This window comes from Anneissia japonica, unplaced genomic scaffold (genome assembly GCF_011630105.1).
Source record: "Anneissia japonica isolate Jap-2015-1 unplaced genomic scaffold, ASM1163010v1 scaffold199_len4679917_cov187, whole genome shotgun sequence".
In the NCBI taxonomy this organism is placed as follows: Eukaryota; Metazoa; Echinodermata; class Crinoidea; order Comatulida; family Comatulidae; genus Anneissia; species Anneissia japonica.
The window spans coordinates 1,901,745-1,918,513 of record NW_022686322.1 but is presented as its reverse complement, the minus strand read 5'-3'; the positions used below and the strand labels follow the sequence as shown (position 1 = coordinate 1,918,513).

Genomic DNA, 16,769 nt, shown 5'->3' with positions numbered 1-16,769 from the left:
GGGTAAATTTAAGTTAATTTTGAATATTTTTAGTATGTAATTTCACTTTATCCAATCAAAATATTAATAATAGGCACTTAAATAATTGTTAACAAATCGTTACCTTGTAACAATTTCACTGTCACCATCATTGTGATCATCTTCATCATCATGAGTATCACCATCATTATCATCATCACTAACAGTATCATCATGATTATGGTCACGATCACCATGTGCCACCATCATCAAGATTATCATCATCAACATTATTATCCTTATCATCATCATCATTAATTGTCATCATCATCATCATCATCATTAACAGTATCATCATGGTTATGGTCATGATCACCATGTGCTACCATCATCAAGATTATCATCATCAACATTATTATCCTTATCATCATCATCATCATTAATTGTCATCATCATCATTAATATCATCATCAATATTGTCATCATCAACATCATCAACTTTGTCATCATCCAAAAACAGCATATCCATGTACCTTTTTTGTGTACCTAATTACCAAAGATTAGTTACTAATATTTATTGTATTGCCATACATGTTTTAGTCAATCTGCACATCTACATTAAATTTGATATTCTGGATCAATCATTCTGTACTTTATTCAAAATAAATCTACAATAATGCTTATCTCAATCTTGATTATATTTGTCAGATGAGTATTTTACTAAAAGAAAATTTGTGTTGGGATTGATAGTGAACTTTTTTTTTTTTTTTTAGCTAAGTATCATTATAAATTGAGAAAGATCTTGAAGGAGGACTTTGTCAGAAACCTTCTTCAAAAATTAATGCTGCTGTGCCAACATAAAAGATAATGTAGTAGGCAGGCAGCAAGTGAAGCATTGCTTGTCTACATGCTTCTAGGTTTATGTTAAATATCACAGTCAATGACAAAAACCATTGTCATGTAAATGCTAGCATGGAAATTCAAATCGGAGGGTAATTTTCAGTCCTGTTTTGTCCAAGTTCTAAGGATTCAGTGAGAATCCTGGATCTGCCAGCAAACCTGAGAGCTTTCCTTACTCGGATTGTGGTGATCCCCAAATCTGAATAATATATTTGTGCAAACCTTTAATTTTTGTGGATGACAATCTCTGACCTTTGATATTAAATCAAGGGCTGAGTCACATCAACAAAAACATTTAGCATTTAATCAATTGCAATAAATACTAATATAAAATAATTAGAGTTTATTTATGTTAGCATAGCTGCGAACTCTATATTTAACAGAGGTTTTCGTTGACAAGTTTGTCGTTTTAATAAGCGCCATTTTCTAGCAAATCAATATAAGCTATATATGATAGAGTATACCATTTGCCGCATAAAATTTTACATGTAAAAGGTAACAGGATTGACGTAGAAAAAAAATCTATATGTACATTTTATACTCATTATGCATCAATGTGTGTAATATTATACATACTGTTTTTTAATATTCATATCTTATCATTACGTACACTGTATGCTCCTTTTTAACCATGCTATGATTTAGCTCTGTGAGACCTTTTGTATTAGAGCACTTTATAAATGTTTTAATTATTATTGTGTACCAGTATGTAAAATAAGTACTCTTTTATGTTTAATTTTTATTTCTGGAAAAATTTAACTAGTAAAATTTTTATGAATTGTTATTTACTTTTTGTCTGCATCATTGTACCAATTATTTGATATTGTGATTGTTGTTATGGAATACGTAAAATGCATATTAGTTTACTATTTGCGTATTCTGTTGGCATGGTGACATGTTCATAATATTTGTAACACATACATGTCATTGATTTATGTAGACCTTTTTACATTATTTGATTTTTTTTTTATGTGCATGTTTTTTTCTTTCAGTTAATGCAGGCCGCTGCTGAAAAACGGAAACAACTGGAGAAGGAGCACGAGGAGGCGATACTAAGTTTACAATTCAAGCAAGATGAAATAAGAAATCTACAAAAAGTAAGACTGTGGTATTGATGTTAATGGTAATGTTGATTGATGGTGGTGGTGGTGTTGGTGGTAGTTGTTGAAATGGTGTTGGTAATATTGGTGGTGGTAGTAGTAATGCTGATGATTAAAATGAACACAGTATTTACAATTTTGAAATTATATTTTAAAAACTGTCATGGTGATAAAAAATATGTGTGTGAATGGTGATGATGATGATTGTTATAGTGATGACAATGATGATGATGATTATTATGGTGATGACAATGATGATGATGTTTTATTATCATAAGCAAAGCATTAGTTATTGTTCATAAGGATAGTTTAATATAAATTTTTATATTTGTATGGTGGTGTAATGATGATGATGGTTATGAAGATGATGACAGTTACGACAATGATGATGATGGTGACAATGACAATATTATGATGACATTGATGATATATCATTATGATAATGATTCGGACCCCCACTGTCAAACATGTCGGACCCTTCTGGAGCACCACTGAGTAGTGATAATGTTTATTAATATTATGATATGACAATGATGATAATACTTGACAATGATACAGAAAATAAGACGTGTACATATGTGAGTTGACTGATTGATTTTTTTTATGCTTACAGGAGCAACAACAAAGCAAGAGGGAACACCACGATTCTGTCAGCAAATTAGAAGATAAAGTCAAGGACCTTGAGAAGCGATATGAAGAGCAAAGCGCCAACGTTGGCAAGCTCACCCAAGAGCTGCAGAATCTCCGGAAGGTTACCAACAAAACTATGGAAGAGATAGCAGTACAGACGCAAGAGAAGGAACTAAATAAGTCAAACGAGGTTGCCAGAGCATTCGCAACGAAAGTCAGCACTGCACCCAACCAATCAAAAGGTATGATTTTATTTTCTCAGTTTACAATATTTTCTTAATATTAATGATTGAAATATAGGGGGCGCTATTTGGTTGTAGTAGTGGTTCACATCCTAATAGAGTAGGCCTATCCTGTTTCCTGGAGCAAGTATTCATGATTTTCAACACTATTAACAGCACTTTCCACACAAGAAACTTCTGAGTTTGCATGTTATATTTTCGATTGCCATTTTCATTTACAGGCGTGTGCTATTAATATGTGATAGGATTTTACCATTACCAGTATTTGATTGCTTAAGAAAGCCTCATTTGTGAATTTATAAATAAAGTACTTGCACTTATGTTTGTCCTCGGTATTACCAAGAACATCAGTTAAATGTCCTTGATATTACTTAGAAGCCATGAAAAGATTCGGTTAATGCTCTTGTTCAAGTTCTTTTTTATAATTATTATAGTTTTGTTTTTTTTAATCTATATAATGATAATGATTTATTAGTAGTAGCATTAGTATTGTTATTATTATTCCAGTTTTCATTATAATTATTAATTTCTTTATTGCAATTGTCCTGTTTACATTTAGTATTACCATCATCATCATTATTTATAGTCACTGCCGTCATGATTATTTTACCATTTATCAATTGTCAATATAATCATCATCATCAACACTATCACCGTCACTACTATAATCATCATCATTAAAATCATCAATGTCATTCTCATCCATATCATTATCATCATGTTATCAATATCTTAATCACCATATCAATATCATTTTCATCATCATCATTATCAAAATAATGTTTTGGACATGTTTTCCTAGTGATTTCCTACCATTTTAATATTTATACAGTCTTTTATGAACATTTTGGACTCCTTTTTCCCTCCTGACATAGATTGGTTAGATGATTATGAGGTGATAATGGTGAATGAGTATGCATTTGTCTCACTAAACGGTACCCCTCTAGCCCTACGTGATTTGGAAATGTCAGGTGGGATGCAGCTCAAACTTATCACCTATCACTCATTATGTGTTTAACTTACAGTGCTAGTCCCAAGTTATCACATTCCGTGCCTTATATGCTGTATATGATAGTAGTTGAGCATCAAAATATAACCATAATATTAAATATTACATGGTAACTGATCACATGGGGAGTGTCTCAGGATGTTGACATTAATCAACAGATATTGAGCATTAAATGTGAGCTGTACACATGGAACTAGCACTACTATTCATTCACTGCAATATAACATTTTGAAACGCTGCCTAGGTGACCAGCTTAATACAAACGATTGTTTCCATCTGTCAGATAAAGCCAACAGACATCGAGGCAGCATAACAATTTGTGGCTGGGTGAATATCCTTTTCTAAGCAACTTTGAGTGAATTCTGGTCAAATGTTTTTTTAAGATATCATACATCATAATTACTAGCTTTTCCATTGAACAGGGGGAATGAGTGCATTAATGCCCTCTATACACAGATTTATGTGTTTACGGTACTGAGTATTTCCACTTCAATTAAGTGTTAATAGTTCTGCTGTTATGATAGAATTATACAAAACATTATCTGTATCATTTGATATAGCATTAATGCCGTAAATATTGTTCTATATCATTATTTTATGAAGTTTTATAATAACATTTTATAATGAGTGTACTATAACATAATGTTATGATAAAGTAACCTAATACGATGTAGAAAAAGATGGGTGCCAACATGGATTGTTGTCTTGTTATCGCTGACATCAATTTTTTCCCCGTAGCAAAAGTCTACTCATTCGTATAACATCATCATGTTATAATGATATACTATAAACTTATGTTATAGTGATTGTACTATAATGTTAATATGTTATAATCCTTGTATAAACAGACAGTACAATAATTGGACTATAATATCACCATGATATAGTGTTTGTACTATAGCATTGTGTTAGATCTCTCAAAAGGCAGAGGTTTCCCCCAACTTTAAGGGCATTCCCATGCACTCTCAAAATTTAATTTTTCTCAGAAAGAAAATTTAGAAAAAGGATGCTCTTGGTGGTAGCATAGTTCAATTATTTAACCATGAGAAAATTTTTAAAGAATTTTATCTAACTTGTGTACTCTGAGTTATAATTATGTAATAATCATCATTATGTTACTGTGATTATACTAACATCATTAGTTTGAGTGATATACTATACTATTATATACTCCCATTTGTATGATGATTTCACTATAACATTCTTTATATTGCAACCAATATTATGCAGGTTATATCTGGTATAATAGTTAATACTATTACAACTATAGTGTACCATATAACATCATCATATCATAGTGTAACAATAATACCAATCTATACCAAGTTTGACTATATTTCTTCTCTTTTTTGTTTTGTTAAATATTTAAGGTTCTTGTAATAACCATATGCTTTTTTTCATAATCTTCATATTTTTAATATTGATAATGTATGTACTAATGCCTGATTTTATTTTTTCCCTCTAGATTCTTCAACTAAACTTTATTTGAACCTCTCTGCTCTCAGTGTATTGATAATCTTTATATGCACTTAATACCTTGTTGAAAATTGGAATGGTCTAATGTAATTAATGAAAATATTAAATATATGTCTAAGATATTAAATAGGATAGATAATTTTTCAACAGGGATGTGTTAATTGATCGTCTGTTTATATAGGTGTAGCTCCAATTACTATAGCGTTTCTAATCAAAGCAGTCTAGGCAAATCTACCAATTTCCTTAATGCATACGCCATATGAGCTTGTCGAAAGGGCTTGTATTTTTTTTCTTATTTCATTCACTCTAGTCATCATTTCATCTTGTATATTCTTTCCTTTTCTCTCTCCATTGATTTTTTTTTTAGTATATTTCTTGTTCATTTCCACACATCTGAATTTTCCATTTCTTTATTTCAAGCCTACAGATTTCCATAATATATAAATAAAGCATAACCATTATATAGTCTTATTCCTGCTTTTATATATCACATTGTTATAACATCATAACAGTCCCTCTTGTTATATTATTTCCTATTTTTCTCTGCTTTATGTATCAATCACTTCATTTTACTCTTTTTCACTCAGTTGTCCATATTACATCTTATTCATTTTTATATTTTATTCATTTATTATTTTTTCTTCATTTCTCTTCACTTATGTATATATATCATCTCTCTTCCTTTTTCTAATCCTCGACCTCCATCTTTTCTTCCATATTGATCCACCTCTTCATTTATAGTGTCTTTTACTCTTTTTATATCTACTCTTCTCATTCTTATTAGGATTATGTATATAGCCGTAGGTTGTTATGCTAGTTGTGATGCACAAGTAACCTAATACTACTTTAGATTAGGAAAACATAAATAATTTATTTTTCCATTTATTTACCTCCAGCCAATCCCCTCTCCTTTTATTTCAAATTATATGTGTAGCTACAAGCTTAATATTAAAGTGCAAAGCACCCGGTAACACTATCCCAAGTTATGAAGATGAATTCAATAAGTGCAATATCATTATCAATTATTCAATTAATCATATTTTTGATGATTTGGCCTCACAAGGGATTTCAGTACATAATGGATTTGATCTCGGAAGATGATTTTTGGAAACAATCTTGTAACTTAAAACATAGCACTCGAAAAAATACTACCACCGCCTAACGAATACATTAATACGTCTGGGAGATGGCGAGACCCAATTAATTTACATGTAGGAACATTTTTTATGATGGTAGAACTATCATTAGATTTGTTGTTAGCAACTATGATTAGGGTGAGATTGATAATCAAACTCTGGTGGTCAGAAGCATCCACTTATCCATATTCAACTTTGAGATATTTCTCTTAATGAATCCTCACTGGCTAAGTGTCCACTACCTAAACTTAATAAATTGCTTATTATATATGTTTCAGTCAAGTTATTAGCCTTTAAATGATGAGAAGGAAAAAAAATATACCAATATTAACACCCTCAGGAGATTTATAGTAATAGTTTTTCAATTAGCAAAAACTGCATTTTTACAATCTATCTGTGTATCAATGAATATGAACACTTGACTCGCAATTCAATGTTTTAGACTTAGTTTTTCGGTTTGCCCCAGATCTTGCCATACACACATATATAACTGTTAATAAAATGAAGTTTAATATTAAAAAATGGATAATATAATCGATTGTAGTTACGGTAATAACTTGAACAAATCATTGATGTTATTTTCAATTAACTTCACTTATTGCACTGATCGCTGATGTTAGTAAATACAGAAAAATTATGCTCTAAAAACACTGGCTATATAGTTCTCTGTTTTATTCATATGTAACATAAATAGATTAACTTTACCATCTAACACAGAAACACATTTTGTCATTCCGTAAGCATCCTAAATCCACTGTCATCTTTAATTAATTTAAATACTTCCACTAATAATTGAAATCAACTATATATCTATTGGTATTCATTCTCACATAAAAATGGTTTTCCCCTGATCTTGCCATACACACAAGTATAACCCTCTTTAATAAAATGAAGTTTAATATTAAAAAATATAATCGATTATAGTTAATTACCTGGACATATCGTTGATGTCATTTTCAATTAACTTCACTTTTTGCACTGATCGCTGATGTTAGTAAATACAGAAAAAATATGATGACTCTAAAAACACTAGTATACAATTGCTGTTAAAACACTAAACATGTGCTCAAATTTATTAATATTAATACCATAATTATTTTTTTTATATTAAAAATGAGAAATTGCATTTTTCTTATCTTATTTAGCTATATATTTCTCTTTTTTATTCATATGTAACATAAATAAATTAACTTACCATCTAACACAGAAACACATTTTGTCATTCCGTAAGCATCCTAGATCCACTGTCATCTTAAATTAATTTAAATACTTCCACTAATAATTGAAATCAACTATACATCTATTGGTATTCATTCTCGCACAAATGGTGATGAAAGCATTCAAAAAGCGTTGATCGCTGATTGAATAACAATGAACCTCTTAAAAGGGTCTATGTAATAACTTTCACTAGATATATCTTCTGTATTTCTTTATGTGTTGCCTGAGGATACTAATGTAGAGATACTTTTTATTGCAAAGGGGAGAACTTGGAGGAGGTGTTCCAGCTGCCAGAATCAAAGACAAAGGAGGATTCAGGTTCCATCGGGACCGATGTGTCCTCCTACTGTGAAAAGATAAGGCGTCTTACCCTGTCTGATAGTGAAGATGACTGGGGGATTGGACTGGGAGGTGAGATATATTGTAGAGTCGCATATTACAAAATGTAATCTTGGATAGATTAATGAAATCACTCAACCTCTGACATTGTGGTTTCAGACTCAATGTTGAGGGCGCATGTTTGAATTCTGTGTACAATCCGTTGCTTGTGTGTACTGCACTTTGAAAATCGCCACTGAACTGTATAAAGTGGTAGCTGGTGGAATTGAATTCATTGGTCTTTATGCAATGCACTGCAACTACAAGGAATATTTCATAGGTAGCAAATATGTATGCACTCTGAAATAAATTAAAAATATTACTTGGCAAAAAAAAAAAAAGCTTAACATGAGTAAATATTAATTTGAATAATAAATCACACCATAATAACAATTTCAACAATACACATTAAAAATTAACCAGATAAGATATCATTTTATTTTGTCAAATATTTTTAAGTGGATTAAGATCACGTTCAAGCTTAGGCAGAGCTAAATTTAGTATCAAATGGAAATTTGGGTTTCAAATTAAACAAAAAATAAAAAAATACCCCTGTCCTCAACAGCAACCAAAGCCTTTCATAGTGTATAGTTTCAAAAATACTAGAGAGATCTTTCAAGATTTCTCTCAAAACATTTGATTGATAGCAAAGCAAGCCATATACCACCTGATCCTACCTAAGGCTTCAGTCAAATCTTGTCTGCTTAGCAAAAGTCAGATACAATAAATTGTAGTCACTAATATGTATGCCATCAACAACATACAGTACTACTAGCCTATACAGTTCTGATGTTAAAAGGCAAAACCAAAAAAGCTTTTCACCAACGTTTTCAGTAAAAGCAAATTTTAGATGATGTTCTATTAAAGAAATTGTGCGGAAACAACAGTTGCTGGCTCATTTGGCATAGCTTTGGAATGGTGCATTTGGCAGAGTGTCAGAATAACACTCTGAATGTCACTGGTTTGAATCCCACTGAGATCCTTATTGTCTTCGTTCAACTTAATTTTAAAGATGCTCTTGGTTTTTTTATTTTTTCATTTATAACATATTGGCTTATAAACAACAAAAAATAATGCAACGAAAGATGACAAGATAACACAAATTATTAAAAGCATTTGTGTTTCACTTTTTAATACAGAAACCAAATTTATTTGGGTCATCAGACTTAGCAATGACTTAGAGTGATTACATTTTTACAAGAACACTAATTGGTCAAAGATTCACATCAGTTCGTTGCCCTAACTAAAAGAATGTAATTTAAATGTAACCCACATCTAGTGCTTGGTCTCTGAAATTTGTAATTGCTAATAATTATTATGCACCCAATTAATAGTTATGATTTTATCTATAAAAAGTTAATCAAGGCTAATATAAATAAGGACCTACAAGGGTATTTTCAACCTACATTGAGGGTAGTATAGCTGCTACATTATTTTTATACATATATTTTACGCATATGAATACATTCATGAACAGATCAATTCGAAGGTGAAGCCGTTTGAAATGCTAGTTATAAATTATTCCGTTAATGTAACTGACAATTTTGGTTTAACTGGAAGTGGACATCTCTTGGGACGTAAAAGCACGAAACGAAAGCCAAAATGACTACAACGCCAATGAGACATGCAAAATTGTCTTGCTCCATGTCTTTATTGAGAAACCATATTTATAATAATGCTGTCATAAAACAACATGTATAATATAATAGGAGCATTGTTTTGGCTGTAATTAGTATAGTAATACGTGCATAAAGCATATGCCGTAGCTCATACCATGTATGTCTATGATGTGATATTTTATTTTTATTTTATTCATTCTGGCAAATACATAATTGTAAAAAAACATTACAAGAACATAATATCAGCATTGCACAAACATATAGCAGTAACGATGAGCCAGTGAGCAGCAAAAGTGAAACTGCTGTCATCTTAGAGATGTGCTTCTCGCAGGTGAAATTATTCAAAGATTAACATAAATTCTACAAAAAATTAAATGCAAAATTTGTAACGTAATAGGAAAAACATGTTTCTGTTTATATTTCTTGTGGGAGTTTTTTTATTTATACATGTTTAATATAACAAATTTGTCCATCCTTACTCAAATGTAAGATACAATAGAAGAACAGTATAGCTTTTAAAATGTTTACTGTGTACCATGAAATAATTTTTCCACCAATTTTAATATCATTTTACTAAATTGTTTAATCATTAATAGCTCCATGTTTACTACCAGGGTTTTAATGGACCTTCCACCACGCCCCTTGGATATTCTTGCAAGACCCACAAAATGACAGTGTAAAAACATATACACAAACACATTTGTGGGACAACATGTATGCTTGTGAGACACATGAATTCCTGGGCTTGTTCTGATTGGCCAGTTGTTAAGTTTGATTGGCACTCAGGAAAAGTCTATGTGGGAGGAGCCACTTCTGGTAAATCTAACAGGATAATAACTTGCTGTGCATGTTGATACCCATGGCCAGCTGACTTCAGGAAAACAATTTCAAATACAGTAAAAAAAAACATCATGAATTTGCGGGAGATGGATTAATTTCTGGGGATTATTTACTTGCCAGCTCATGGAAGTACTGAAGACAATACCGATTTCTAAGAATCTCCCCACAACTTTGCAGAATACTTAAAATCCTGTAGTACTAATCCTAGGCTGGCTAAATTTAAACATCATTCTATATCCGTTGCAATTTAGCTGTAAATGTTCTTGATGATATTTTAAAATTTTATTTCCTTCTTCAGCTTTGTACCTCCATATGAAATTCAGTTTCATAGAACATTAAAGTATCATGCAATATACATGTTTTTGTTTTTTTTTCCAAGACTAAAATGTCTTGCATATTCAGAGCACAGCTGAAAATAATCTTGTATTGTAATACATGTGGCATATCATATCTATTATATCTTTATTAATGAAACGTGTCTTAAAAACATATGTTCACATAATTTTATCAATAACACATTTGTCATAAACACAGATGCATACTATTTCACATACATATGTTCATGTACAGTATGATACATAAAAATGAAAAATATATGTGCTTATAGAAAAATGGTTAAAAATCAAATACAGAGCATGTGTTTTAGAATTTGAGTACTATTATGTACAAGATACATGTGTTATAAACTTTTTATATCATTTTTATATACTTTTTTATATACTTTATTTCAACCATATTTAAATAGGGTGACCCTTCTTCCAATTCAATTTAGAAGGTCAGCCTAAGTTCAGGGCATCTTGGAAGAAATTTCAGTTGATAAGATTTATGTAAAATAATTTAAACTATATCAAGCACAATGATCATGAATTTTAAACCAATAATATGAAACATACATATCCACATACATATGTACATACAACATACATACACACACACACATTATTGATTTGAAGTAAAGTATATAGGATCTGCAGTAGCTGTAGTGATTGTCTGTCCTTTTGGTTATGTAATGCGCCAGGAAACATCCCGAAAGCAAATATTTAAAAAGATGCGTGTTTAACCTGTATTTTACAGATAGAGCAGTTTGATAAAGTAGAACTAGGATTACCGAATGGTATCTCTGTGGCTCAGTACACATGCGGTGGTTACCACCAATCCAACTTCTGTATTCCGTTCTCTAAACTATACATACAGTTTTTTGTATGATAATAAATATATTTCATTGCCTTTTCTTGCTTTTGATTACCAATAACTTTTATTCCTACTCTAGAAGCTCTAACCAAGCAAAGTAAAATTGCTGTCAACGGATCTCTGAGCGACCATGCTCTTGAGGATGGCCTGATAGGGGACAGGATAATGGCACTTGCAGATTCAAACTCAGATATCAGTTTGTCACAGGTAGAAGGTGAGGCTGGAACCAGGAGGACATCATTCTGTTGGGAAATAACGTGGGAAATGTTTTGTATACTAACAAGCTTGTTTTCATCACCTCTAACCTCTAACATATATTTTCATTTTTTTAACAGTATACGCAGTTTAACATTATTCTCAGCGAAAACAAGTAAAAAAAAAATGTATTTTAGTGTGTATTAATGTGGTTTTCTCACAAATTCACAGTGTAATCTCATGTATCCAGTACTTTAAAATTTGAAAAGTGACCCAAACCCAAAAAGTCCACTGTGTGAACACAGTTTTGTGGTTGAATTTTAAATTTGTTAGTTTGTTTAATGCTGTGTAACTGTATTGTATATTTAGACTATACGGACGACAACTCAAACTATTTAATTACCTATATTTAAATTAGATTTTAATCTTAAATATAGATATGTGCAGCATGAGCCAATCACAGTATAGAGCCCAGACTGTTTATATATTCAAAAGATATAGATGCATTATTGTGAATTTGTGGGAATGCCACTTCTATCATATATCTTCTAACCTCATAAAAGAGATTGTATCACTGAAGATCAGGAGTTCATATGATGAATTACATCCGTAGTTGAATAGTTGTTAATCTCATTTTGGTTCGCTTTTTTAATAACATTTTTTTTTTCTTTTTTGGACTATTTTTCTTGTCATTATTTTCACACCAGATGTATGTAACTTTTGATAAATCTGTTATTTTTAGTCTCTCATTAACCATCACATTCTTTACTAGGGCAGTGCTGTTGACTTTATTAGCTTTTCCTGTCCTCTCTGTAGAATTACAATGCGTTAACATCATGCTTGAAATCTAAATAGTATGTTTCTTCATCACAGAATAGAGCCCAGACTGTTTATATTTTCAAAAGATATAGATGCATTATTGTGAATTTGTGGGAATGCCACTTCTATCATATATCTTCTAACCTCATAAAAGAGATTGTATCACTGAAGATCAGGAGTTCATATGATGAATTACATCCGTAGTTGAATAGTTGTTAATCTCATTTTGGTTCGCTTTTTTAATAACATTTTTTTTTTCTTTTTTGAACTATTTTTCTTGTCATTATTTTCACACCAGATGTATGTAACTTTTGATAACTGTTATTTTTAGTCTCTCATTAACCATCACATTCTTTACTAGGGCAGTGCTGTTGACTTTATTAGCTTTTCCTGTCCTCTCTGTAGAATTACAATGCGTTAACATCATGCTTGAAATCTAAATAGTATGTTTCTTCAATAATATTTCAAGACTCTTGAACTGTTTCTGTTCACATTCTAAAGTATGAAAAATGTCCATCTCTTCAACATTAACAATATGTCTGAGTAGAGCCGTAGCGTAGTGCTTAAGATGCTCGCCTTCCAACGTCACAGTTGCGGGTTTGAGTCCTATGGCAACTCCTTTCCCTTGGCCTCTTAGTGAGAGGGTAAAAGTCATTATAGACTTTCATTCTGTGCTTCTTATTGGATTGGCAGACATTAACTTTCTGTTTATTTAATAACACATACTAGTAAATATTTACTTATTTATTTGTTTGTCTCAAACAAGTGCATTTTTTATTTGTGTTTACTGCACATATTAATAATTTATCACAACCATGTAGATGAAATGATATATATTTTAGTCAATCAAATGATGTGAAAGTGCTGGATGTTTAATTTTATGCAAGGATGAATACATAATAATGGCTTAACATTAATTTTTATGTCAACTGATCAGAGAGCCACTTTCATACTATACTTGGATTTGAATTATAAATGGAAAAACTAATATTTACTAAAAATGATGACATTATAATCATATAGGAGAGTAGATTGAATAACATAGGAAACTAGAGCATATGAAACAAACTCTAAAGAAACTAATGCAAGCCATTGTGATTTAATATTTTAAAACTTTATTTAAAATAGTTAAGATTCCTAAAGATGATTAGATTGCCAGTAAATTTAAGAGTCTATGTAAAGAATATATATCATGATATTTATTAAGTTGTAGGAACTAAAACAAATCCTGACAAGGAACATACATTGAATCACTATGTCTTGCATTTGCTTTCTTTAAGTCTTTTTTTCATACTTTCTTTCCAACTTATTGTTGGACCATGGTTTAATAGGTAACTTCTGATAATTTGTTATAAAGTAGTGTCTTTATTATTCTCTATCTACTTTAGTAATACCTTCCATCTTGCTCTAGATTCTATTTTAACAAATGTTGCTCATGATCATTAAAACCATTTTTAGATATTGAGTATCAGATGAATTATTAAAGTGTTGCATTAAATTCTTCTGTGGTTTGTTGTTGAAGTAATTAAATGGTTAATCATATGCACTTCTCTTATAGTTACAGATGCATGCATATGTGGTTTAAGAGCCAATTCACATCTCCGCATCTGTAACAGTTAATCCCTATAAGAGTTCTTTTAGCTTGAAATAATTGTAACACTTGCTGATGATGATCTTATTGTTAGTATATTCATAGGGACTTATTCAGTGTCATATAATTTATGTATGTACTATATACCTAAGCACATATATACACGTTCCCGTTTAAATTTTTAAATAAAAGTTGACATTGACGAGGTGATAAATTCTTGTGCTTGTGTTTCTGATTTTGAACAGATAAGGCATTGCCCTCCCCATCATTAAACCTTTATAGCTAACATTACCATACCGATAGCTGTTTTAAACATGTATGTCTGCATCTGTCATCTAACAATTTTTTTCACCTGTATGTACTCATCCCCGTTAGCATTCACAGACGCATCTGAGGGCGAGACCGCTAGCCTCCAGCAAATGAGCTCTCAAAGTAAAGATGACGGGCTGCAGGGTCTTGAAGCCCAGTATTACGAGGCGCTGTTGAATGCGAGTTCAGAGGAAGACGGCTTGATAGAGAGCCTCAGCAATGGCCTTAAGGCGCAGGCCGCAAGATCTGTGGAGACCGAGAAGTCTGAACACTTCTCTCAGCTGTCCTCGTCGGAGGCCATGAGTGATGAGGTGTTCCGGAACTCGGAAGGTTAGCCCCTGAAACGGACGGCATCGTTTGATGTTCAGTGTCGTTTCAATTCATCATCTGCATCTGCACCATATATTGCACTGCATGTAGATGCTTCGCACCATAGTAACAATTTTACTCTCGTCTGAGCATGCCTATAGCCCTGAACCTCACGCTTCTTTAACATTTAGCACTTATTTTCATCATTGCATCTTGCACCCCTGACAGGGAAATTCAACTGAAACAGAACTATTTTCTGCTGCAATGTTATTATTGAATGACCTGATCATCCAGATACTAAGAAGCTTTCTTTACTGTTAATTGGAACAATTAATAATTATGTAATCATTGCTTTTATTTATCACTATAATCAATTGATTGATTAATTAGTCATTAATTCTTTTTATTTCTTAGTTATGTTCTTTACTTATTCTAATGCAAGTATTGTGATGTTTCAGATAGCTTGATGTACAGTATATAAATATAAATTGTGTTGTAATTATTCATTTTCTGAAGGAATGAAAAACAATTTTTTTTTAATGATTCATTTATTATTTAATGTTTCATTGGGTCATATTATATTATTGATATTACAATTAAAATTTATATTACTTCAATTAAGTACCCATGATGTAAACAAGTTATAAAGTTGTTATTACTATTATTATTAATTGTATTATTGTTATTTCTGCACAACTATTAAGCCTTATAACAAATGATGCATAACATGAACAATAAGGTTTTTGGGTTTCCGACTGAAAAAAAACCAAGGTTTATTAAGTTTACCATGATGTTTATTTCTTTGAGCAAAGGCACTTAAATCCATATTTTCTCGCTTCACCCTGGATGTGTATGCCCTAGTAGGCTCATGCATCAATATGAAATACTCCTCTGGGGAACTGTATTTGTTATTGTTATTTATTATTATTCATCACTACTATCAAAATACTAGGAAATTTGTATAATGTCAGTTTCGCTATACCGTATGGAGGCATTGAACCTTTTTAATGATGCACTTTTTTAGAATGGATGTTATATTTGGAATGGATATATATATCTTTTCGTACTCTATGAATATCTACCTGGTACTTAAATCAGGTTAATTAAACCATCAATTAGGTTGATTACACTTCAAAATATCCTGGATGAACTAAATCATGCTAGTAAACAATGTTCATCCATTTTATTGTGGGCGGTTCCTTGACAACTGACAACAGCCAATCACATTTGCTTTTAAAGTAGTCATTATTTTAATAGACCTCGGGGCAGTCCCATGACAGCTGATTAATGATACTGACCAATCAGATGTAATTATTCCGATGGTTGTGACTTTTAGATTGATGTTCTGGCATTTCCATGACAACTGACGACAGTAGCCAATCGGGATCACTTTCAGATGCTTACAATTTTGATTATGTGAACTTAGTACTTATTCCTGTCTTTCTGTTCCAAGCTAACATTTAGCTTCGCCTAAGGGTGCACTAATTATTGAAAAATGATGTTAATATTCTGCATAATTTAGACATAACATGATTTTAGGCTTACATGATAAATCCAGGGGGAGAACAGTTGTAACGAAACAGATTTTCAGTTTACATTATCCCTCAGTTCCTAATGTATATAGAGGGGTTTGTCAAGAATCAGGGGAAATTGTTGAGTTGTAGAAGGACTGTCTGTTACTGTTCCTTAGCCGTCTTCTTTTGAAGGCACTTTTATCATAAGACACTAGCCTGCTAAACAATAATAATAATGGTTCTTTATTTTTCCTCATTAAAATTGGAAGTTGGAATAGACCGAATTAGTCACCAAATATTTTCACCAAGTGGGTATTAAAGTTGTTTACCTCGCC

General features: G+C 31.4%; 1 protein-coding gene across 6 annotated transcripts in view; it reads left to right on the top strand.

Annotated features, from left to right (window-relative positions):
* LOC117115470 (RIMS-binding protein 3-like) overlaps nucleotides 1-16,769 on the top strand; it is a 95,122-nt gene that overhangs the window by 62,087 nt on the left and 16,266 nt on the right. For 2 of the 6 annotated variants that reach the window (XM_033259293.1, XM_033259337.1), the window contains exons 8-13: nucleotides 1,851-1,955; nucleotides 2,572-2,830; nucleotides 3,706-3,801; nucleotides 7,931-8,080; nucleotides 11,777-11,911; nucleotides 14,678-14,941. In XM_033259293.1, the coding sequence (XP_033115184.1) occupies nucleotides 1,851-1,955; nucleotides 2,572-2,830; nucleotides 3,706-3,801; nucleotides 7,931-8,080; nucleotides 11,777-11,911; nucleotides 14,678-14,941 (1,009 nt within the window). The remainder of the gene's footprint in view (nucleotides 1-1,850; nucleotides 1,956-2,571; nucleotides 2,831-3,705; nucleotides 3,802-7,930; nucleotides 8,081-11,776; nucleotides 11,912-14,677; nucleotides 14,942-16,769) is intronic. The other 4 variants (XM_033259314.1, XM_033259303.1, XM_033259323.1 and 1 more) reach the window with 4 other exon arrangements.